This window comes from Littorina saxatilis, linkage group LG9 (assembly GCF_037325665.1).
Source record: "Littorina saxatilis isolate snail1 linkage group LG9, US_GU_Lsax_2.0, whole genome shotgun sequence".
NCBI lineage: Eukaryota > Metazoa > Mollusca > Gastropoda > Littorinimorpha > Littorinidae > Littorina > Littorina saxatilis.
The window spans coordinates 34,577,188-34,603,636 of NC_090253.1; the positions used below are offsets into that span (position 1 = coordinate 34,577,188).

The following is a 26,449-nucleotide window of genomic DNA, read 5'->3' on the forward strand; positions in this document are numbered from 1 at the left end:
CTAGACAAAACTACCTGCTATTCCGACTTGGTCGTGTGACAGACGTTTTCTTCCACACGAGATTACGTTGATTGTCTAACGAAGCCGTCAGGCTGAGTTAGACATCAGCTAATCGAGTGTGGAAGAAAACTCTGTCACACGACCAATTCGGAATAGCATTTATGTCTCACAGCTTCAACAGAGGAGAGAACAAACACGTTTTGTGTACTCAAGCTTAACAAACCTAAACACAGGAGCAGCCATTGTGGAGAGATCTACTTTTTGACGGAAGTGACCGAACAACTGTGAATGACGTCTCGGTGTATGTGAATGACGTCACAGTCTGTATCTTTTGAAGCATCGCATTCTTCATGACGTCTTTCTGTGTCTGCATCCGCGAAATGTTTGTTCATTCCGGGATCTTTGTCATCTATGTTCAGAACTCTGTCCTTATAGTTTCAGACTAACAGGCCTCCTGAGCGAGCCACTTTCCAAGGGCAGCTAAATTCGCGTATGGAAACAGTACTGTCGTCTGGGATGCCGTTTTCAGTATTCTGAGCGTTGAAGAATGTGTAAAGAGAAGAAACGATAACAGCAGGAGAAACAAAAGTCGTGTGTTAATTTTTTGGCTTTTGGAGGGACGATGAGTTTGAATCCGTTCTTGCCATGCTCCTAAAGCGTGTAACATACAATCTTGCACACGTTTGCTTTAGTAGTGGCAAAGAAGGACGATTTTGAGTTTGAATCCGTTCTTGCCATGCTCCAAAAGCGTGTAACATACAATCTCGCACACGTTTGCTTTAGTAGTGGCAAAGAAGGAAAGCGTGTGACATAACCCCTTTTCACTTTTTTTATTTGTATTTATTGCCAAGAAAATAAATGATGCAAACAAAAGTATTTTATTTTTGAGTATAAGTTATAACCCCATCACAACCACAGTTTCATGCTTATTAGTGCATTTTCAAAGAAGTTTTAAGTGTTGAAAGTTAGTGGGTGTTATTCTCATGCTAGGTAAGCGAGAGGTTGCGTGTTCGACCCTGGGTCAGGCCGCTATTTTCTCCCCCCTTTCCTAACCTAGGTGGTGGGTTCAAGTGCTAGTCTTTCGGATGAGACGAAAAACCGAGGTCCCTTCGTGTACACTACATTGGGGTGTGCACATTAAAGATCCCACGATTGACAAAAGGGTCTTTCCTGGCAAAATTGCATAGGCATAGATAAAAATTGTCCACCAAATACCCGTGTGACTTGGAATAACAGGCCGTAAAAAGTAAATATTCGCCGTAATGGCTTGAGATTTACTGGCCGATGTGAATGCGTGATGTATTGTGTAAAAAATTCCATCTCACACGGCAGAAATTAATATGTAAATCGCTGTGAGCTCTTGTGAGAAGGGGCAATTAATAAATGTCCATTATTATTATTTATTATTATTAAGCAAAATAATGTGGCTGCAGGGGAAGTAATGCTGGCTGGAATCTGGAGTGCTAAAGGTTAATCATGTTACGACTACGAGTTGATATCCAGCAGAAAAAAAGACCATCCATATTTGAATAATATTCAGCCAGCAAACATGAACTGAGCAAAACAATTATTGCACCCATTTTCGTCCCCCAACTAAAACATTCATTCCCGTGTCATTTTACTCAAACTTGATATGCCATTTAAGGCCCTTCATTTTGCTACCTTGCGCACTTTTCAGATCAAAGATTTCTGTTTTAAGTATCACGTGACCGCCCCCGAAGTAAGGGTACCCCCAAATCGACCTGACAATAATGTCAGGTACCAATTGAAAAATCTACAAAAATTCAGAATAGGCGCAGCTTGGCAACTTTTACATACGAGAAGAAAGAAAAATCATTTATCTATCCAGAACAGGTTGTTTTGTTTTGCTATCTTGCGTATCTCTTGTGTTATGTCATTTTTACTGATTTAGGTGTGGAACGCATGAGCAGTAAAAAACGAGAGAATTTTGGGTCCATTTTGAGGGGTACCATGACAAAAAGCGCTTTATTTCAGCAATGCCTAAATGGATTGATTCGAAACTTTCAGGAGTTGAGGTCTACATACGAGACTTACCTTGGGTGGAATTTTGGATCATTACATGCTTGTACTCAGATGTTGCACACAATTCCGAAAAATGTTTTTAAACCCGTCACAGGTTTGTAAATTTACAAATGAAAAATACATGACTTTCCATGCACACGGACAAATGGTTGTTACAAGAACTGCCAAAGTTTCATTCGAGTAAAACGACTGACGGACATTTGCTAGTCATGTAAACACAAGAGAAAAAATTGAACGTTCAGGCTGTTTGCTATTGACAGCGGTTATCGCTGAATGCCTCTCAAACCATGCTACGGTCACCGATGACTGGACTTGGCTGTCGCACTACAATCCTCCAAAATTATTTGATGGTGTTTACGGGTCGGCTCCTACCCAGAGTGGAAGTGCTATGGTTACTATGGGAAGGCTGGGATCACACAGCCGAGTGTCATTCACTTAACGAATGCGACTTTGACTTTGAGGGTGCTCAGGTTCTGTTTACATGACAAACACTGCAGGTGCGGCAGTTCTCGGGCCTGGTTGACACCAGGATATATTATGACAGTAAGCGTAGAGTGCTGCCCTGTCACGTAGTCTCAAACCAAATTGGAAATCCATAGCATCATTATCATAATCATCCTCATCTTATTAAAGGCACCGTAAGCCTCCCGTAAACCATCACAGATACTGTCAGGCTTTTACACACAGTACAAACACCCTTCCATTTGAACGCTCACCAAACGGGAACATCCTAGGTGCCCTCCGTAAAGAGCGAGCAATTTTCAAAGAATTTATTTTTGCGTGGTTTATCCATCGTGAACCCGTGTGATCAAGTTTCCCTTTTTCACAATGTAGTCGTCATTTAGTAATTTGAATGCGACTCGCTGTCAGCTTATCTGCAATTGCACGTTATTAAGTACCTCTGACTATGCACAAAACAAACAGCTGTGGTTCACAAGAACTCTAGCGATGGCTTTCGACTGTTCAGAGGAACTGGCGATATAGTATAAACCGTCGTCTGCTACGAGAACCACGACCTTGCATGACCCTGCTTCCGGGCTTTTCTTTTTTCCAACTTTCAAAACTTCTTGTACTGATCTTGTCTTGATAAAAAAAGAATTCTTTTATGATTTAAGAATGTTTGTGTAATAAGCTGTCAATTTATTATTTAGATTTTAAAAGTTAGGTCTAGCGCCAAAACGCACCACGGTCCGATTGTCTCTGACACTCTCTCCGCAAAATTAATTCTTTGAAAATTGCTCGCTCTTTACGTAGGGCATCTAGGATGTTCCCGTTTGGTGAGCGTTCAAATGGAAGGGTGTTTGTACTGTGTGTAAAAGCCTGACAGTATCTGTGATGGTTTACGGGAGGCTTACTGTGCCTTTAATCATCCAAAATTATAAAATGTCCTTGCTCTTGTGGCCCTTCGTGCCCGGAGCTCTCATGGTGACCTTGGTCTCATTGTTCCTGTTCCATCCTTCCCTGAATAGTACTTCTGCTGTCAGTCTTCAACGTGTGACGTTCTGGGGGGTCGACGGAGGGACGTAGTGGCGGTCTGCTCTCTGGAGGGGACGCTCACTCAGTCTGGCTCCGCAACTTAGCAGTCAAAGTCGTTAGTAGGGGGCATAGTAGGTAGTGGGCTGCGTCCGTTAGCTCGGGACAGACCCACTACTGAACACCGTCGAAGTGACTCAGCAGAAGTGCAGTGTCATCTTCCGAGGGTAGCCTACCGCAACAACCCGATATCCCTCCCTGGAGCGTCTGTAAAATCGACAAGTTTGGCAGCGGAATGAAATTCAGATGTGGATGGAGCAGTGAGTGCAGGGACAGGGCGGCGTGAGAGTACACCGGAACAATGAACAGGTGTAAGGAAAAAAAAAAAGAAATGTAAACTAGCGATTGTATTTATATGAAACTTTGGCAGCATTTGTAACATTCATTTGTCCGTACACATGCAAAGTCATGATTTTTTTGGATGTAAACCTTTAAACTTATGACACGTTTTAAAACATTTTCCGGAAGATTGCTTATCATCTCAACAAATATCTGTAACGATGCGAAATTTTACCGGACGTACGTTTCGTATGTAGACTTGAAATCTTGTACGTTTCGAAGCAATCCATTTTGTCATTGCTGAAATATAGCGCTTTTTGTCATGGTACCCCTGAAAATGGATGCAAAAACCTCTCGTTTTCTACTGCTCATGCGATCAACACCTGCATCAGTGGAACTGACATAACACAAGAGATACACTAGATGGCAAAACAAAACAACCTGTTCTGGATAGATAAATGATTTGACTTTCTCCTCATTTGTAAACGTTGCTGAGTTAAGCCTATTCTGAATTTGTGTCGATTTTTTAATTGGTACATTATGTTTTTGTCAGGTCGATTTTGGGGGTACCCTGACTTCGGCGGCGGTCACGAGATACCTACAACAGAAATCTTTGATCTAAAAAGTGTGCCCGGTAGCCAAGTGAAGTGCCTTTAATGGCATATACAGTTTGAATGAAATGACACGGCAATGAATGTTTTAGTTGGGGTATGAAAATGGGTGCAATAATTTTTTTGCTCAGTTTAGAAGAAGAAAGAAATAGAATGTGAAGATCATCTTTCTTACTGCAGTCTTAACTAATTTGTATCATTTTTCCGTTCTTTTGTTTAAACACTCACTCCTGGGATAGTCAAAAACAGACTACAGCTTTAAATTAAAAAAAACCAATACTTACTCAATTTCAGCCATTTTTATCAGCAAGTGGATCTGGACTTTTACAGGCATATCCACTGAAAATGAAACAAATCACTTACCTCAAAACCACACACAAGTACACAATTAACTGTTTTATGCTATCAAAGCTGTTTCTTTAAAAAAAAGAAGAGCAAAAACTTGATTGCAGAAGAGTACTGGTTTGCATCTCCGTGTGCGTGTGCTCAGTTTTTACATGTATACAGTTTCCAAGAAGAACACTGTTTTAAGACATTGTTTATGTCATAGCAAATTTCAAGTAAGGTTAACATCACTCTCTGAACAAATGAGGCCAGTGTTTGCACAGCATTTGGCCTCTAAAATGTCAAAACTGTTAAAAGACCTTTAAGGACGGTCATAAAAAACAAAATTGCGTTCAACAACAATATCGGCCACTTATAAGTATCTGGATTCTTCTTTATAGCTGGCCACAGATGAGGGGAGGGGGGGGGGGGGGGTTCGCTTAATTCTAACCATATTTTCTTTAAATTTGTTTAAGTTTTCACACTAGATAAGTAAAACTCCACCAAGATACAGTGTAAGTACTGCATTGAATAAAAGAATGTTTCATTTAGTTTGTATAGGTAAATTAAACTCGCGTGTCACAAAAATATGTCGACCAAAAACAGGAATGGTGATACCCTTGCGCAATTGCTCATTGTACTGGAAGGTACTGTATAGCAGATGTTAATCTTTAACTGAAACTGTTTTATTTGCAGAGATCAAATATTTAACTGCACCAGACAACACTTTAAAATCTGCTGAGAAAAGCAGTATTGAAAAAAACCTGACCGGAACTGACCATAACGCATGGAAGTCACACTCTGAAACATGCGTTTATTTTGTTTCTCACAAATCCACTCTGTCAGATGGCGGGAAAGACTATTGTCATAAAGAGCACAGCACTGGAGATATTGAGATTTCAACACAAAAGCAACCAAAATAAACTTGGCCAAAAAATGATTGCAACAAATTTTGCACCCAAATTAAAGCATTAATTCCCGTGAAATTTCATTCAAACTTGATATGCCAGTTAAGGCCGTTCACTTGACTACCAGGATCACTTTTTGGATTAAAAATTTCTTTTACAGGGATCACGCTCTAATCAGGGTTCCCTCAAAATCGACCAGACAAAAACGGAAGGGCCCAATTAAAAATCGACAAAAAATCACAATAGGCAAAACTTTGCAACTTTTACATACGAGAAGAAAGTCAATGATTTGTTTAGCTAACTTGTGTGTGCTATGCTATTCCTACTGATGCAGGTGTCGATCGCTAGAGCGGTCAGAAACGGGACTTTTCGCATCATTTTTTGGGGGTATCATGACAAAAAGCGCTGCACTTTAGCGATGACATGTTGGATTGCTTTGAAACTTTCAGAATAATTTATCAACATACTGAAGATACTTCGATTGAAATTTTGGATCGTTACAGGTATGTGTTAATTATCAAGTTTTTCAATCTGAAATGTTCAGTCTTGCTTCATAAGTTGCCTAGAAAGTGAGTCTGAAAGTACAAGATGTGTTCTTTGCAGAAAACGGTTGAGAGCAGATAACGGTACGTAAACACTATCGGAATGTAATTCAACAATGTTCTTGCATAAAGGTGTATGTACACCTTCTACAATCGTCCTAAAAAAACTGTTCTTCTTGAGAACTATATAAAAGTTGCCTAGAGTTTGTTTAAATAATTAAAAACATCCTCCACCTGCCCTTCGGCCAGACTATACCGTTCCAGACTTTTGCTCAGTCCCTTGGGTGGTTGTTGTAGACAGGTTCGTTGTCTTATGTACAGCAGCCTATTCTAAGATATCAAATATTCAACAAACCTCTGTGGATGTAGGTATGAACCTCCGAAAGGATGTCTTGCAATGCTAATCCTTTTGCTGTCTTCATTTCAAGAATGTCTGAAAATGTTAAGGTTATTTGATTTGTGAGTGTAACAATAGGGACATTCCGTCATGAATACTTTGTTCTTACTTGAGTTGATTGCCTTCACTGTAATAGTCATGTACACACAAGCATGGAACATCACCAATAATGTTTCCCGGTTGTTCAAGGTCCATACAATATGTGTTAATTAACGTGTTTCGTAATACTACCGTACCTATGTAAACCAACTAAAAATAGTAAAATGTGCGCTGCGTAAAACAGTGCACAATTCTATCCCAGTCCAGAAACAAGGGCAAGACATTATGTACAGCAAGTGTCATCTTATAGGCGGAGAAGCACAATAAAAAGAAGGGAGGATATTAGGACACTGGAGGGGGATGGGGGAGTGGAGGCCAAGTGCGAAAGAGGTTATGTTAGGTACCACTGGCGGTGCCTTCAGGTCCTGCTGGCCTTGGTGGCAGTTACTTTACACTTCCTAAAGAGCTTGATGTTCATTCGTCATCTCCTGTCGAAGATGTCAACACATGTGTTGCTTCTACCTTTGATAGCTTTCATCCTGTATCGGCCGACTCACTGAAAACGCTCATTCTGCCATCAAAACCATGCACTTGCTCTCTTGACCCACTGCCAACTTCATTGTTTGTTGAATGTCTTAATGAGCTACTCCCACAACTGTTGTTGAAATTGTGAATGATTGTTTGCAGTCTGGATCATTTCCCTCTGTTTATAAATCTGCTCTTGTGAAACCTCTGCTTAAAAAACAGTCTCTTGACCCAAATCAGCTGATGAACTATTGGCCAGTTTCTAACCTCCCATTTCTGTCAAAAATTGAAGAGAAAGCAGTCTTACAACAGTTATTGACTTACTTGAATTTTAACAACCTGCCCTAGTCAAGATTATGAACGATATCCTGCTCGCCCGTGATCACAGTAATGTCTCTTTTGACCTTGCTGGATTTGTCGGCAGCCTTGATCACGCACTTCTGTTGAGCAGGCTAAACGTGCACTACGGTATCTCTGGCACCGCACTGGCCTGGTTTGAGTCGTACTTGACTAGAATGTCACAGTTGATAACCAGGGATTGGCTTGGGCGTCGGTCATTTGCCATGTTGAATTCGGAAAAGACATGGGTCTCAATCCGTCAATTGACCGATAGACATGCAGCAGAGTCAGTCAGCTCGTCTTATTTTGGTGAAAATCGTGATCGAAAGGACTCGCAGCAAGACTGGGAGCACCGCAAGACTTAGCAAGCAGACGAAAGTTGGAGTATTTTAAAAACTGGGATCAGCTACTTTGTTTCGCTCGCCGATCCTACGTTTACCTCGGCTGAGTGCGCAATTTCCGCTGACAAACAAAACAAAATGTCTCGCACATCATTCACAAGCCAAGGCACAATGGTGTTTTTGCAGTTTTGTAGCAAGTGGTGGTGGTGTGTGTGAATGGGAGAGAAAGAAAGAAGATACTCAGTTTATTTTCAATGTGGATTTCTAGTCAATTTGAAATTTACTTTTATCAAATTATGTGCCAATGTAACCCTGAAGTGCCATTCTGGTCAAATTAAATGTACTATTATGGTACAGTGTCTGGGACAGGCTGATCTTTCTTAACCCAGTGTGGGATTTTCAGTGGGGCGACCACCCCCAACCCAGCGCGTCCCCGGGTGGCGGATAGGGGAACGGTCTTCAGATATGGAGATCAGCCGCTTGCGGCCGCGGACCAAACTGGCTCCGGGTGGGATCCCGGAAAATCCTCCCCCCTGTGCTCTCAGGGTAGGACGTACGGGCCATGAGCTAAGGGTGAGGTAACCCCGACAGAAAACCCCGAATGCTGAAGACGGAGGACCCGGGCCGCACGGCGCATTCTAACAAACCATGGGTACACGCACTTACGCAAATGATGACACAATCAACCAGCACAGATGGAAATGGCGCTCGCCCATTGAGGACCCCCCAGGGTGGAGCAGCGTCGGGTCCCATGCCTCAAAGGGACCCAGCCCCAACTACTGGAGGTCCCTCCCGTCCGTCTTGTCACGCCAGGGGACGCGGGAGGAAAGTGACTGGCACCACCACAACCAGGAAGAAACCCAGTCAGCAGCGACCTTTTCAGGTCATGCACTGGAACGCAGAAAGTATCCTGAACAAGAAGACAGAGTTGGAGCATATCCTGCATGAGAAGAACATCAACATCTGCTGTATTCAGGAGACGCACCTGACACCCCAAAAGTCCTTCAAAGTGAGAGGCTACCAATGCCTTAGGTCCGACAGAACAGACCGAAGCAAAGGAGGAATCCTGACCCTCATCAGGAACAACATCAATGCCTGTTTGATAGAAACGCACATGGAGGACTCCGAATATCAGGTGATTCGAATCCAGACGAAGACATCAGAATTCCATCTTGTCAACTTCTACTGCCCCAATGATAGACACCTCGCCCTTGACACGATCCCCGCACAGGCCTCCAACTTCATCGTGGTGGGTGACTTCAACAGTCATTCACAGAGTTGGGGATATGACCACCTGGATCGGAGAGGAGAAGAGGTGGAGAACTGGCAGGACGACAAAGGTCTCATCCTTTTGAACAGTCCCTTTGACTGCCCTACATTCTACTCCAGAAGATGGCACACTACATCAACTCCTGACCTAGCCTTCTGCACGGAAGACATGCACCAGCTAACCAGCAGAGAGGTCGGAGAACAGCTAGGTGGAAGTGACCATCGGCCAGTCTTTTTGACCCTGGGCATGGAGTCCTGCACTGAAGCTTCCTTCCCACGGTGGAACTACAAAAGAGCGAACTGGTTCCTCTTTAGACACCGCACCAGCGAACTCACCAAAGACATCAGAGTCGAGGGTCGAGACATCAACATGGTGGCGAAGGACTTCAACATGAGCATCCTCAGAGCAGCGCGTGAGTCCATTCCCAGGGGTGCCAGGAGAGACTATAAGCCCTACTGGAGTAATGAATTGCAGGAACTGGATGATGATCTGGCAGACGCCAGAAGGGAAGCAGAAGTCAACCCGTCACAAAACAACAACATCCGCCTCCAGGAAGCCAAAGCCAAATTTCTCAAAAAGAAGCTACAGGCAAGACGGAGAAGCTGGCAAGAGAAAACAAGCTCTCTGAACCTTGAGAAGGATGGCAGAAAGCTCTGGAGGCTCACCAAGCAGTTGAATGATGAGAACACCAGCAGAGGAAAGATCACATTAGAAGAGAACGGGAAGGTGCTAACTGGAAAGCATGCTGCCAACCAATTTGCTGAAAGCTATGCAGCTGAGAGCAACCTCCATGTTAGCCCCGAGAAACAGAGAGAAGCAAGAAGAGAGAAAAGAGAGAGACCTGCCAGACAGTCGACAGTGGACGCCATGAGTCAACCACTCACACTCCACGAGCTGCACTCAGCTCTGAAAAAGTCAAAGGCGAAGAAGTCCCCTGGCCCAGACGGCATCACCAACGAGATGCTAACCCACCTTGGTAGTGCAGCAGAGAACAAGCTACTCGAGGTCTTCAACAGCAGCTGGCAAGAAGGATCGCTACCACAACTCTGGCGAGAAGCGATCATGATCCCCATCTTAAACAAGAAGGGCAAAGCCCATACGACTCACATGCTTGACCTTGACCTTTACATAGCAATGACATCATACACTAAGAACTGCTTTACACATTTTTCCTACCAATACATGTGACCTTGACCCAAGGTCAAGGTCATCCAAGGTCATGCAACACAAAGCTGTTAATTCAAGACATAGGAAGTACAATGGTGCTTATTGGCTCTTTCTACCATAATAATAATAATAATAATAACGATTACTTATATAGCGCGTAAACCTCGTGGTGACGAGCCCAGAGCGCTTTACACTTACACAATCATAATACAAACAAGGAAAGAGAACTAAATCCGAATAAATGAAATACCATGAGATATGGTCACTTTTAGTGGTTCACTACCTTATTTTGGTCACATTTCATAAGGGTCAAAGTGACCTTGACCTTGATCATATGTGACCAAATGTGTCTCATGATGAAAGCATAACATGTGCCCCACATAATGTTTAAGTTTGAAACAGTTATCTTCCATAGTTGAGGGTCAAGGTCACTTCAAAATATGTATACAATCCAACTTTGAAGAGCTCCTGTGACCTTGACCTTGAAGCAAGGTAAACCAAACTGGTATCAAAAGATGGGGCTTACTTTGCCCTATATATCATATATAGGTGAGGTATTGAATCTCAAAAACTTCAGAGAAAATGGGAAAAATGTGAAAAATAGCTGTTTTTTAGACAACATTTATGGCCCCTGCGACCTTGACCTTGAAGCAAGGTCAAGATGCTATGTATGTTTTTTGGGGCCTTGTCATCATACACCATCTTGCCAAATTTGGTACTGATAGACTGAATAGTGTCCAAGAAATATCCAACGTTAAAGTTTTCCGGACGGACGGACGGACGGACGACTCGGGTGAGTACATAGACTCACTTTTGCTTCGCATGTGAGTCAAAAAAGGGAAGGATCCAAAGAAGGCCACCAGCTATCGCCCAATCAGCCTCACCAGCTGTGTTGTGAAGACCCTGGAGAGAATTGTGAACGAGCGCCTCAGGTGGTACCTGGAATCCAGGAACCTCCTCGCCCCTGAACAAGCTGGATTCCGACAGTTCCGCAGCACTGAAGATCAGGTCACTTACCTGGCGCAAGAAGTTGAAGATGCCTTTCAGGAACAGAAGCTGGTCTTCGTCACCTGGATAGATCTTCAGAAGGCCTTTGACAAGGTCTGGAAAGATGGACTCCTTGTAAAACTGCTGAGGAAAGGCGTGTCCAGCAACATGTACCAGTGGATTCGCTCTTACCTCTATAACCGCAGGGCAAGAGTTAACGTCGACCAGACCAAAAGCAAGAAGTTCCTCCTTCGTCATGGCGTCCCTCAGGGCGGAGTCCTCTCCCCCACACTCTTCCTTCTCTTCATCGACGATCTGGTGTCTGAGATGCCCAAGGGGATCAAAGCTGCTCTCTACGCAGACGACCTTGTGATCTGGTGCAAGGAGGAGCACGCAAGTACTGCCACCTACAGAATGCAGCAAGCGGCAGATAGGCTGAACGCATGGGCAGAAGATTGGTGCGTCTCCATCAACAAGGAGAAATCCTCCACCACCCTATTCACACTGTCGCCAAAGCAGAAAGCCGGAACCATTAGGCTTGGTGGAACTCCTCTGAGAGAGGATGAAGAAGCAACGTACCTTGGTGTCACCTTTGATAGACGGCAGACCTGGAAACCACACATTGCACAGGCAGAGACAAAGGCCCGGCGCAAGCTAGCCATACTCAGGAAGCTGGCAGGTACCACCTGGGGAGCGAACGAGAAGATACTGAAGACAGTATACCAGGGAACAATCAGACCCCACCTCGAGTACGGCTCCACAGCGTGGTCAACCTCAGCCAAGACAAACCTGCAGAGCCTTGACCGTGTGCAAAACCAGGCCCTCCGACTCATCACCGGTGCAATGAAATCCACGCCCATCAAGGAAATGGAGAAGCTTACCACCATCCAACCCCTCTGTCAGAGAAGAGAAGCCAAGACTATGGTACAGGCCGAGAAGCTCAAGTGCCTACCCGACCACCCCATGAAGCACAGACTGAGCAACCTCACCAAGAACCGGCTTAAACGGAGCAGTTTTGTACACGAGAGCAAGAGACTTTCTCGACAGTACAGGGAAGTCCTTCCACAGAACACTCTACCTCTGACTCAAGAAGAAGAGGAAACCCCCAAGGCAACAGAGAAACCAGGCATCCAGATCTGCACCAGTGTTCCACATGTTACCTCAGGAGAAGATCAGAATGACACAGCTCGACAGGCACTCACCTTAGCCCTGATCGACGAACAGTACCCAAAAGAGGCGTGGATCCATGTATACACCGATGGATCAGCAACTAACGCCGTGCTCAATGGAGGTGCAGGCATTCTCATCCAGTTCCCTGGGGGACATACAGCTACATCCAGCGTTGCCACTGGCAAACACTGCACAAACTATAAAGCAGAAGCAGAAGCTCTCATGCAGGCCGCCTCCTTCGTTCAGGACTCCGCAGACCCTTGCTACCAAGTTGTCTTCCTCTCGGACGCCCTTTCAGTCCTTCAGGCCCTAGAGAACGACAAACTCCCACAGCTGGCCAAAGCATTACAGATGGTCAGACAAACCAGAAGAGTTGTCCTCCAGTGGATACCAGCACACTGTGGGATACCAGGAAATGAAAGGGCAGATGAGCTGGCAAAAGAAGGAGCCGTGGAAGACCAACCTGAAAACAGTGTCAGCTTTAGTGAGCAGAAGACAATCATCAAGGCATTGATGAGGCCAAGGACAAACAGAGATGACTACCACACAATGTCCAGAGAGCAGCAAGTCAACCTCATCAGGCTGCGTACTGGCCACAACAGGCTCAATGCTCACATGAACCGAAAGTTCAAGCTGGCGCCATCACCAACCTGTGCCTGCGGTCAAGAGGACCAAACAGCGGAACACATCTTACAGCGATGTCCCTTACTAGATGAGGAACGAAAAGAAGTGTGGCCGTCACCAACTCCCTTGCAGACCAAACTATACGGCAGTCGACAGGAGTTGGAGAAAACGACAACATTTATCACCAGTGCTGGACTGATTGTGTAACCTCTGCGAACGCCAAGAAGAAGAAGAAGATGGTACAGTGTGCCAATGTAACCCTGAAGTGCCATTCTGGTCAAGTTAAATGTACTATTACAGTGTGCCAATGTAACCCCTGAAGTGCCATTCTAGCCAATGTGCCAATCTAGTGAGTGTGTGAGAGAGGAAAGACTGACATTGTCTGTGGAGTTGATAAAAAAAAAAGTTGTTTTTCTGTCCATCAAGTTGTTTTGATAACTTTTTTGTTTGTTATTGTGTCCTCAGACCTTTTATTTCTCTTCATGTAAGACCATTAAAAAATAAACAAGAAAATGAAGAATTTAACATTTGTACATTGTAAACAACTTTCAGAAGTTTCTCCTCACTGCCGTAATGCACAATTGCGGCGGTCCCGTGGCGGAAGGAATTTTTTTTCTTGACTGATTGGTTTCCAAAATGACTGATTGATTCATGGCCCGAGTCAGTCAATGGACCTCTAGTGGACAAAACCCAAGCCAATCCCTGCATAACCTCCACTCATCATCTGCTGAGGTAGCATTTGGTGTCCCACAAGGCTCAGTTTTAGGCCCTGTTCTCTTTATTTTGTACACAAAACCTCTTACTTCCTTGGTTAACTCTTTTGCTATTTCCAGCCAGTCATTTACTGATGATACCCAGCTTCAGGACTCCTTTTCCCCAGACCAAGCACTTACTGCAGCCCAAAATATGGAAAACCGTATTTCTGAAGTCAAGATCTGGATGCTAGACAACAAGCTTCAGCTTAATGATGAAAACACAGTCAGTTCTACTCATAAAATCTAAACGTACTTCTGCTCCACCCTTCCTACTGCTTTAAGAGTTGGTGACTGTGACATTCCCTTTTCCTCTTCTGCACGCAATCTTGGATTCATTGTATCTGATGACACGTCTCTTGACAAGCATGTGACGAATGTATGTAAGTCTGCATTTCTGGAAATTCGACGCATCAGTGCCATTCGAAATTGCCTGACAGTCGATGCGACTAAAACTCTGATGTGTGCCTTTGTTTTGTCCAAGATAGACTACTGCAATGTATATTATTAGCAAACTTCAGAAAGTACAAAATGCAGCAGCAAGTTCTAAAAGCACGCAAAAGAGATCATGCCAAACCACTACTCTGCTCTCTCCACTGGTTACCTGTTGAAGCCCTCATTAACTACAAACTTTCTCATAGCTTTTTCTGTCAAACATCTCTTGTTTATTTCTCTGATATTTTGACTGTGTACAGCTTCGCTCCTCTACTGATTCCTGACTTTTTCGCATCCCCTTCTCCTATGCTGCCCCTAAACAATGGAACTCCCTCCCCCATGGACTGGGTGGCCGAGTGGTAACGCACTTGCGCTCGGAAGCGAGAGGTTGCGTGTTCGACCCTGGGTCAGGCCGCAATTTTCTCCCCCCTTTCCTAACCTAGGTGGTGGGTTCAAGTGCTAGTCTTTCGGATGAGACGAAAAACCGAGGTCCCTTCGTGTACACTACATTGGGGTGTGCACGTTAAAGATCCCACGATTGACAAAAGGGTCTTTCCTGGCAAAATTGTATAGACATAGATAAAAATGTCCACCAAATACCCGTTTGACTTGGAATAAAGGCCGTGAAAGGTGAATGCTCGCCTAATAGGCTACTGAGCTTTACTGGCCGATGTGAATGCGTTATATATTGTGTGTAAAAAATGTCTGTCTGTCTGTCTGTAAAAAATTCCATTTCAAACGGCAGAAATTAATATGTAAGCGCCTAGGGCTATATCTAGATTAGGCGCATAAAAATGATCACAATAATAATAATAATAATAACATTCGCCACATGGACTCAACCCCCGCCTTTAAAACCGCTTTGAAAACCCACCTGTTCAAACTCTCTACCTGTCCTGTTCAAAGATATGGCTGTACATGATGTGTGTTGTGTCACAGTGGCACAATGTGTGTGTATGTGCATGGGTGAAACCTAAAAAAAATGAATTGACTGAAAATTCTGAGGCAGGGGTCGAGGGGCCGCCCAGGCCCTGGCGGGGTACAGGGGCAGCGCCCTGTTGGGGGGTCCAGGGGGGCAAAGCCCCCCAGCTGACAACAGATTTTGACGTTTTATAGGTTATTTTATGGCCTCTCCTGGGCTCTAAAAAAATAAAAAGACACTTTAATGCCTGTCAAAAACCTAAGAGACTGATCAGCCGTAAAAAAACATAAAATCTTGGATTTTTATTTTTAGTCCATTCTCACTAGCACTAGAGGTCCATTCCAACTTATTCTGCTTAAAAGAGTGTCAGAAAGCTAAAGATAGACTGTGCTGAAGCAAGCAGAGAAATGAGTAATAAGTAACAGCAGATCCTATCAAGTCGATGAGCCACAAAAACAATGCCCTTGAACAAAACAACAATTTCACCAAACAAGTCACACGATCATGCGCTTATAACACATAACGATACACGCTCAAAGACAAACAGAAAATGACAAAACTGATAACACATGAAAAACAGCAGCCATATATCACATACACCATGAACACCTGAAGTTAATGTCTTGTTTATTTGATGACTAACCTAAAAACTACACCAAAGATACGCATTGAAGTTGAACCGAAAATCCAAAGATACGGAGCACGGCCCATTGAAAGAAAGAATGAAATGGTCGACGTAAACTTAGACTTTATCACGAAGTCGGTACAGCTTTCTTGTGGTGTTTTCTTCTTGCGCGTGCACATTCTTCCCGATAATTCCATAATCTCTCACTTTGGAAATTGGAGCAGATGGCACACAAATGTCACGGTGTATCAAGATTCTGAAGCCACTTCCGAAAACACTCTACGGCTTACGCGCGTTTGTTCGGTTGGTCAGCACCGATCAACTCTGTTGAAGCGTTTATACTTAAAACGGGTATCTTCTATGCTTTAATCATTTCATCACTTCATTGGCCCGTCAAAACACAGAAAAAAGCGGCTTCCTTTGGAAATAGAGCCTTTTATTCGCTGACAGAGAAATGAAGCGACTCGAAAGTCAGACTCTTACACAAAAGAGTACTTCTGTTTAAATCGAAAGCTGAAACCGAATCGCGTCAGCAGTTCAAACGAGTTTCGCAAACATCGCCGCAAGTAAACCGATTTCAAAATAATTTTTTGGGGTCACAATTTCGGATTGACGGAATTTCCGTCACAACATTTTTACAATTGACGGAAATCAATTGACGGGCTAGTTTCAACCATGTATGTGTGTGTGTATGTATGTGTGTGTATGTGTGTGTGTGTGTGTGTGTGTGTGTGTGTGTGTGTGTTTTAAGTTGATATTTTTCATTGTACATGATTTATTGTGAGTTGTGCATCTATTGCATGGTATTGTCCATAAGGGGAGAATGTGTTGCTGTAAGTTTGTTGTTACGTTATTTTTGTTAGAATGTATGTATTTGATGTTTAAATAGTATGGTTTTTATTCATAGTTAATATGTAAAGCGCGGAGAGCACAGTTCACTGTGGTTCGCGCTATATAAGCTCTCATTAATATTATTATTATTATTATTATTATTAAAGGAGGAGGGTAGAGCACTGAGTGGCGTAGAAGTGGGGGCAGAAGTATGGTTAAGCCTATGCATGTGTTGACAAGTGTCCAGCCTCACTTGTTCTCCTCGGCAGGCCCATTGGTGGGGCCCAGTGTAAATTCACTAAAAGACACTGAAAAACTCAAGGATACTGTTGTAGGCTTTGCAGAATGATTCATTGAGCAGCCAGTTGACAATGTTCTCGATGTCTTGTCTCAAAGGATGTCCAACACAATTGTACACACTATCTTCGTCCACCAAATCATATGCCATTGACGTACTCTGAAACAACAAGACAAGCAAATGCACAAGTTGTTTACCAAATGCGTGACATGCCGATGACATGTTGATCAGGCATGAAAACTGAAAAAAAAAAAAAATACTGAAAACAAAATTCGAAGGCGCACAGCGCCAAGTTTCGCAAGCGCAAAGCGCCAAGACTTCTAGGGGGGTCCGGGGGCATGTCCCCCCGGACATTTTTTTTTTCAAGGGTGCAATTTGGGGCTATCTGAGCCTTAAAATTGGATTCAAACATGGCCCCAAAACTATTTTACTATAACTATGACTAGGAAAAAAAATAAAATAAAAATAAAAAAATAAAAAAAAATAAAAATAAAAAAAAAGGAAAAATACGGAAACAAGAAGAGCAAACGCTCGATCGAGTCACTTTCGCAGTTCTGAATATTATATGAGGCATCAGATGGACAGGAAGAAATTGCTATTCACAACACAATGCATACCTGAAGCATACCTGTGACCTTGAAAAAGGTCAAAGGTCACCAAAGCAGACGTCAAAGTGTAGAGGTCACTGGGAGTCACGTTCACATAAAATTTGAGCCCGGTCACTTTTATAGTTTCCGAGAAAAGCCCAACGTTAAGTTGTGTGTTGCCGAACAGAAAAGGCTAGTTATCTCCCTTGTTTTTCTGATAACGTTCGTAAAAGGCTACAGATGTAAATACTTTGATGTAAAGAATAATCCTACAAAGTTTCAATCACATCCGATGAACTTTGTCAAAGATATAAAATGTCTAATTTTTCCTTTGACGCTGACCTGTGACCTTGAAAAAGGTCAAAGGTCAACGAAACCATCGTTAAAGTGTAGAGGTCATTGGAGGTCACGACTAAACAAAATATGAGCCCGATCGCTTTGATAGTTTCCGAGAAAAGTCCAACGTTAAGGTGGTGTCTACGGACGGCCGGCCGGACGGCCGGCCGGACAGACGGCCGGCCGGACAGACTAACACTGACCGATTACATAGAGTCACTTTTTCTCAAGTGACTCAAAAAACAAACATAACGGTTTATTTTTTTAAAAAATACGGAGAATTTTCATGCCTGTTGATGTCACATCGACAAGATTGACAAAATGCATGGTGTCCCACCTTGTCTGACTCCCACCCTGTCTGACTTGTCCATAAAGTCATAGTTGGTCTTATACTTCGAGAAAAACCTCACTTTAGTCCCTTATTCGTGTGTGCAGGAATTATAACAGGAGTTAGGCATGTTCGCGGTTGGTTTCGAAAGCGAAATGTTACGTAGGAAACTGTTCTTTTGGACTGATCCAAATGCACACTTTAAACATTTGTTGGGGCAAACAGCTAGGTGCATCCATAACACTCGCACAACACCGGGGTCAGGCTATCTCCAATTAGGTGGCGGGGCGACCATCCCCAACCCGGCGGGTCCCCAGGTGGCGGATAGGGGGTGTCCCTTAGATATAAGGGATTGCAGCGATATAAGTCGGGCTTGCCCGGACGAATAAGCTGTCCTGGACCAACTGGCGGTGTTCCTATCAGAGCGGGGTGGTTAACAGGTGGCACTGTTGACTAGTAAATGCCCTATGTGCTCATACGGGTTCATCACGCGGGTAAGAGGCGCGTTAAAACCCCGCTACCTGTGCTCCCAGGTAAGGTCCCTGACCAGGAGCTAAGGGTGGGGTAACCCCGACAGAAACCTCTAGTGCTGAAGTCGGCGGTACTGAGCGAGACAGCGCACTTTAACGGATCACAGTACCACGCACACCATCGCCATGAATACACGCAGAGACCAAACCAATCGAAATGGTGCTCGCCCTGTGAGGACCCCCCAGGCAGGTGCAGCGCCGGGCTCCGTGCCTCAAAGGAGCCCACCCTCAGCTACTGGAGGTCCCTTCGTCTTGTCCTGTGGAGCCAGGGGACGAGCAAGGAGAGCAACTGGCCAAAAACCAAGCAAGGTCAAGGAGACCCCTGACATCAACATCATGCAATGGAATGCAGAAGGGGTCAGCAACAAGAAGGAAGAACTCGAACACTTTCTTCATAAGAACAGTATCAACATCTGCTGCCTACAGGAAACACACCTGCAAGAGGGGAAGCCGTTCAAGATCAGAGGCTACCAGGTGTTTTCAAATGGACGGAAAGGGAGAGCAAAGGGAGGAGTGATGACACTGGTGAGAAACAACATCAACGCCACTGAAGTCAAGAAACTTACAGGCGAAGCTGAGTACATAGAAGTCAAGGTCATTATCCAGGACAGCACATTTAACATCGTCAACTACTATTGCCCCGATGACAAGATGCTGTCCCTTGACACTATCCAGGTCCCAGACAGCGGCTTCCTCATCGCTGGAGACTTCAACAGCCGGTCCCAGAGTTGGGGATACAGCAACATGGACAACAGAGGAGAAGAAGTTGAAGCCTGGCAAGATGAACACCACCTTATCCTTGCAAATGACCCCACTGACACACATACCTTCTACTCGCGCCGCTGGCACACCACCACAACTCCAGACCTGGCCTTCTGCACCGATGACATCCACAGAAAGATCAGCAGAAAGGTAGAAGAACAGCTCGGAGGTAGTGACCATCGCCCAGTCGTCCTTACCATGCGTGCTAAAGCACCAGAACACTCGCAACACCCGCGATGGAACTACAAAAAGGCCCAGTGGGGCTTGTTCAGCGTACGCACCAACGAGCTGACAAAGGGCATAGAAGTTACAGATAGGAACATCAACAATGTAGTCAAAGACTTCAACAACAGTATTTCCCAGGCAGCCAAGGAGTGCATACCCAATGGCGCAAGAAAAGACTACACCCCTTATTGGACAAGTGAGCTGCAGAAGGCGCATGATGCTCTGACAGAAGCAAGAAGAGAGGCTGAAACCAACCCCAGCCAGGAGAACAACATCAAGCTCCAAGAAAGAAAAGCAAAGTTCTTGCGAACCAAGCTGGAGAGCAAAAGAAGAAGTTGGAGAGAGAAAACAGCAAGCCTCAACATGGAGAAAGACACAACAAAGCTTTGGAAACTGACAAAGGCCCTGAACGACGAAAGCACCAAAGGCCAGAAGATCACCCTGGAAAATGAAGGAAACACTCTTACAGGAAGGGCTGCCGCCAACAATTTTGCAACAGCATATGCAGCAGAAAGTAATACCACCATACCCCAGCACCGCCAGAAAGAGATACGACAGGAAGAGAAGGAAAGAACAGCAGGAGAAAATGAGGTACCAGACGCCATGCATACTGACATCAGCCTGGCAGAAATGAAGAAGGCCATCAGGAAGTTGAAGAAAAAGAAGTCTCCAGGACCTGACAACATCACAAACGAAATGCTTCAACATCTAGGAAACACCGCGCTTCAGAAGCTACTAGATATATACAACCTCAGCTGGAAGCAAGGCCAGGTACCGCAGTGCTGGAGAGAAGCCACAATGATTCCCATCCTCAAACGTGGCAAAAACAAAAGCAAAGCCCAAAGCTACCGTCCCATCAGCTTAACAAGTTGTGTCTGTAAGACCATGGAGCGCATCATCAATCAGCGCCTACAACTCTACCTGGAGACACAGAGCATCATTGCCCCAGAGCAAGCTGGCTTCAGACAGTACAGAAGCACAGAAGATCAAACGACCCACCTCTCACAGGTCATAGAGGATGCTTTTCAGGCCAAGAAGGCTGTCCTGGCAGTGTTTATTGATCTACAGAAGGCATTCGACAAGGTCTGGAAGGATGGTCTTCTAGTAAAACTCCTACGGTGTGGCATCAGAGGCAACATGTTCCAGTGGACCAAGTCCTACCTTCACAATCGAAGAGCCAGAGTGTCGGTAGATGGTCGCTGTGGCCAGAAGGTGTTACTGAGGCAGGGAGTTCCCCAGGGAGGCGTCCTCTCCCCCTCTTTGTTCATACTCTTCATCAACGACATTGTAGCAGAACTACCAAGAGGTGTCCACGCAGCGCTTTACGCAGACGACCTGGTACTCTGGTGCAGCGAGGAGTATGCAACCACAGCAACATACAGAATACAGATCGCCCTAGAGAGTGTTGCAGCATGGGCTGAAAGCTGGTGCGTAACAATCAACAGGGAGAAGTCAACCGCCACTCTTTTCACACTGTCAACAAAAGCCAAACCTGGAAAACTTACCCTGGGAAATACCACACTAAAGTACGAAGACCAACAGACGTACCTTGGTGTCACCTTTGACAAGAAAATGACCTGGAAACCTCACATCAACCAGGCAGAGGGAAAAGCCAGAAGGAAGCTCAACATCTTAAGGAAACTGGCAGGAACTACATGGGGCGCAACTGACAAGATTCTGAAATCAGTTTACCAAGGTACTGTAAGACCACACCTCGAGTACGGGTCCAACTCTTGGATGACAGCTGCGAAGACGCATCTACAGACCCTGGACAAAGTCCAAAACCAGGCACTTCGACTAATCACAGGTGCCATGAAGACAACACCTATAGTGAAGATGGAAGAAACATCTAGCATCCCACCACTTGCCAAGAGAAGAGAGCAGAAGGCAATGCTTCAGGCCAACAAATTCAGATGCTCAGAGAACCACCCAATGAAAGAAAGGCTCCAAACGCTATCATCAGGCAGACTAAAAAGATCAAGCTTTGCTGTGGAGGCCAGAGCACTGAACAGGAAGCACCAAGAAACCCTCCCTAACCAGGTCATTCTCATCTCCTTCTCCCTCGACGCCCCACCTTGGGAAGATAGAGAAGAAACTGTCACTGTCCAAACAACAATACCCCACATCAACAACAAAGGTGAACATAGCGACCAAGCCTTGAAAGCCCTGACGTTGGCAACGCTTGAGGAAAGATACCCTGATGATGCCTGGATCCGGGTGTATACGGACGGCTCAGCCACAAATGCCGTCAAAAGTGGAGGAGCTGGGGTCCACATCCAATACCCCGGTGGAGAACGGACGGAAGAGACGCTTCCGACCGGCCTTTACTGCACCAACTACAAGGCAGAGGTAGACGCTCTCATTCAGGCAGCACACACCATCGCGACAAGAGCAGACCACAACACAAATGTCGTCTTCCTAACAGACGCCCTCTCTGTGCTGCAAGCCTATAACAGTGACAGTCAACCCTCATTGAAGAAGGCCCTCAACAACATCAAGAGCCTACGGACAGTGCTTCAGTGGATCCCCTCACACTGCGGCATAGAGGGAAATGAGAAAGCCGATGACCTGGCAAAATCCGGTGCAAAAAAAGAACAAGAAGACAACGCCGTGAGCCTTGCCGAGCTAAATACCATCACTAAAGCCCTGTTCCGAACCCCGGCTCAAAAAGACAGCCTTCACCTGCTCACAAGACCAGAGCAGGTTACCATCTTTAGGCTGCGAACAGGGCACAACAGGCTGAACAAACACCTCCACTCAAAGCTGAAAGTTGTGCCATCCCCGATGTGTCCCTGTGGAGAAGCAGAGCAGGACACCCACCACATCCTACAAGACTGCGGGAACTTCCAGTTGTTGAGAAGGAAGATGTGGCCGGAGCCGACCCCCATCCAGGATAAGCTGTACGGCACGGCGGCGTCCCTGCAGATGACCACTACATTTCTAAATTGGACTGGTCTCCACGTGTAGCGGCAACAAGAAGAAGAAGAAGACTCGCACAACACACAACAAAGATGAATGTTAGGGGTTTCATGGTCGCATTTCATTGGCAGCCACACGGATACAACAAAACAAGCTGTAAACATGTCACAATTCGGGCAGCAAGTTTTGCTTTGTCAGTGATCTGCTCTCGTCTCGTCACTTCTTACGAGATTCAAAAGGGCTAGTAACATCACTAAACTGGGTTAAGGGGGGACAGGGTAGGCAAGCACTTTTTTTTCTTCTTTTTGAAACAGCTTGCTGCTTGTTTGATTTTTGCAAGCAGAATAACTTAATTAAGGGAAACCATTTTAAATTTTGACTGTAAAGCAAATTTTTTTGGTTTTATTCACCAAAAAGTGAGAAAAACGTCATAAAATGTGCTAATTTTTAAAATGTTGCAGTTTGTGAACCAGTGCATTTTTTGATCCAGTTTCTTTTTCTTTTTAATGATATTTGTGTGTTTAATAATTCTGTGTATCGAAAAGCATTTCTAAGCAATATATTATTAAATTTAGCATTTTCAGTTACCGGATCAGATCTGCTAAAAAAAATATACATGAAATCCTGACTGTCAGACTTGTAAAAACCCAACCAATGCACTGAACTCTTATTCCATAAACAGAACTGACGCTTTACAAATCATAAACAACATAAACAAAAATTAAACAAATCCATCAAGCCATTCAAAAGTTGCAACATTTTAATTACAGATTTTTGTCTGAAAATTACATTCAGAGAAAACAGCATTTGAAAGATTTCAACCAGTACTTCAATAAACTAGTAGCACAGTGAAGCCTAAATTGATCTGTTTTTCTAAGAATAACCATTTTACTATGTAGGGAAAACGATTTCACAATCAAATTATCCAGACTTTTTTTTAACATCATTTGAAAACTCATCTATGTTAGTGGAAATATGAATTAACACAAAATTTTCAGACTCATAAAAACACAAAGGATCCACTGAACTCTTATTCCATGCACAGAAATGGTGCTTCACTAATCATAGACAACGTATACAAAATTTGAACAAATCCATCTGGCCATTCAAAAGTTGCAACATTTTAATTACCACATTTTGTCTCAAAATTACATGTGATGTAGAGAAAACAGCATGTAAGAGTCCCACCAGTACCTCAGTAAACTAGTACATGTAACACAGTAAAGCTTGAATTAATGGGGTGTTTATTTTAATCAGAATAACACTTTAACTATGAATGGAATTTAAAAAAAACAACAACTTATATATGAAAAAATTAATCAAGAATACGCGTGACATGCCGAGAGAGCTGCAAAACAGTTGTATGAAAATACTGGTTTGGCTTCGGGATGCGCTTGTGAACAAAAGTAGTCTAAGAATGTTTTGCTCGTATTTTTCCACCAACCATACTTATCGGTTTTCTTTTAGACAATCAAGCGTACAAAATACGGCAAAATCGTATGGTTCCCAGGTCTAATGTACACTTACAAAGTGGGCGATCACTTTCTCAACTTCTTTTCATCCAGTCATTTCTAGTCGCCTGGGGAGAGTGGGCAACTGATTTTGCTCATGCCTGTGCACTGTGGCAATCAACATTTTAAGCTAAAGTTAAACAGCCTTATTAAGTATTATATAAGTCTTTAACTTGGTCTGGATTATGGGACTGCATTTCAGCTTGGGGACAAAGCATAAAAACATCCGTCTCTCTGTCTTCCTCCCGTATTCTCTATCATGTAGCTGCCTGGATTATACATTGAAGTGTTCGGTTAAACTCCTTCTTTGTCACAAATGTGCACACAGAGTTCTGCAACACCTACAATTGTATTATCCTTCTTGTTTTCAGCACCATGCAACTCTCTGCATGTCTGTCTGCTGCTGACAAACCTTCCTCACTTCTGTTTGTTTCCTCCCCACTTCCTCTTTTTTTAGACTGACCTGAAGAATGTTCAGCGCACGTCTCATGTCTCCATTTGCAAGTGTAATCAGTGCTTTCATTCCAGCTTCTGTCACTGTCACACTGAAACACATGAAATTCAGTTATAAAAAGTTCTGAAAAATGTGTTGAAAGTCGTACAATGTCTTTATCCAGCATCAACATGCTACTTGTAGCTTATACCTTGTTAGAAGCTGTATGCACAAGAGAGCAGTTCGAAACGACTTCGAAAGTTTTGAGCGACTTTGGAAGCTGTTCCCTCAATTTAGTATGCATGGGTCGGAAGAAGGGCTTACTTTGGAAGCAAACGAGGAAGTAACTGAGGGTCACTTTACTACAGACACATGCTACTTCAAAAGTTTCTCCGTGCAAAATGGCAGGGCTTTACTTCGGTTTTAGGGGTTTTCGATGACATCTACGACAATAACGCATTTTAAGGGTCCGCATGCATCCATCAGAAACATTCAACGCCGACAAAATTTGCAGAAAATTCCAGTTTTAAAGGCAGCTCGACCTCAATAAGCTCATAAACTGTATCGAAGAAGTCAAATGTGTTCATCGGGCAGCTGTCAGAACTTGGCTACACTGAGGCGGTCGCTTACCATTATGCATTACAGACATCTGACATTAACTGTGACATTCTTGTTTTATTAGTATGACATGACTAAAACAGAGTAGCTCAAAAACCGACAAGAAGGCCAGTTACTGAGACAGAGATGATTCAGCGAAGCAGGCGAGCTTCGACTATCAAGACTAAGTAACTGAAATTGACCTTTTTTATCACCTATTTGTTCAAGCAAACACCTTGATGAAATGGTGAGAGTTTCCCACTTTGAATCTGTCAGACTGAGGACAAATCTTAGATGATTTATTTATTTATTTTTCCCTTTGTGTTCAATTTGTTCTTTTTGTTCTGTTTTGCAGAAAGCAACACCTCTCCATATCATCATATGCTTTTTATATTTAGTCAAGTTTTGACTAAATATTTTAACATCGAGGGGGAATCGAAACGAGGGTCGTGGTGTATGTGCGTATGTGTGTGCGTGCGTGCGTGTGTGTGTGTGTGTGTAGAGCGATTCAGACTAAACTACTGGACCGATCTTTATGAAATTTGACATGAGAGTTCCTGGGTATGAAATCCCCGAACGTTTTTTTCATTTTTTTGATAAATGTCTTTGATGACGTCATATCCGGCTTTTCGTGAAAGTTGAGGCGGCACTGTCACGCCCTCATTTTTCAACCAAATTGGTTGAAATTTTCGTCAAGTACTCTTCAACGAAGCCCGGGGTTCGGTATTGCATTTCAGCTTGGTGGCTTAAAAATTAATTAATGACTTTGGTCATTAAAAATCTGAAAATTGTAAAAAAAAATAAAAATTTATAAAACGATCTAAATTTACGTTTATCTTATTCTCCATCATTTGCTGATTCCAAAAACATATAAATATGTTATATTCGGATTAAAAACAAGCTCTGAAAATTAAATATATAAAAATTATTATCAAATTTTTTTTTTCGAAATCAATTTAAAAACACTTTCATTTTATTCCTTGTCGGTTCCTGATTCCAAAAATATATAGATATGATATGTTTGGATTAAAAACACGCTCAGAAAGTTAAAACAAAGAGAGGTACAGAAAAGCGTGCTATCCTTCTCAGCGCAACGAATACCCCGCTCTTCTTGTCAATTCCACGTGTTCTGTGAGTTCGACAGCTACTTGACTAAATATTGTATTTTCGCCTTACGCGACTTGTTTGTTTTGTTTTTAAATAAACCAATTTTGACTTTCAAGTTTTCATTATAATACATCCTCATCACAATAAATGAG

The 26,449-nt window shown here is 43.7% G+C and overlaps 1 protein-coding gene across 2 annotated transcripts in view; it reads right to left on the minus strand.

Moving 5' to 3' along the window:
- LOC138977061 (replication factor C subunit 5-like) overlaps positions 1-26,449 on the minus strand; it is a 142,763-nt gene that overhangs the window by 16,439 nt on the left and 99,875 nt on the right. The window contains exons 7-10 of one of the 2 annotated variants that reach the window (XM_070349976.1): positions 24,624-24,705; positions 16,992-17,121; positions 6,596-6,673; positions 4,751-4,805 (exon numbers count right to left, since the gene is read on the minus strand). In XM_070349976.1, coding sequence (XP_070206077.1) covers positions 4,751-4,805; positions 6,596-6,673; positions 16,992-17,121; positions 24,624-24,705 — 345 coding nt within the window. The remainder of the gene's footprint in view (positions 1-4,750; positions 4,806-6,595; positions 6,674-16,991; positions 17,122-24,623; positions 24,706-26,449) is intronic. The other variant, XM_070349977.1, reaches the window with a different exon arrangement.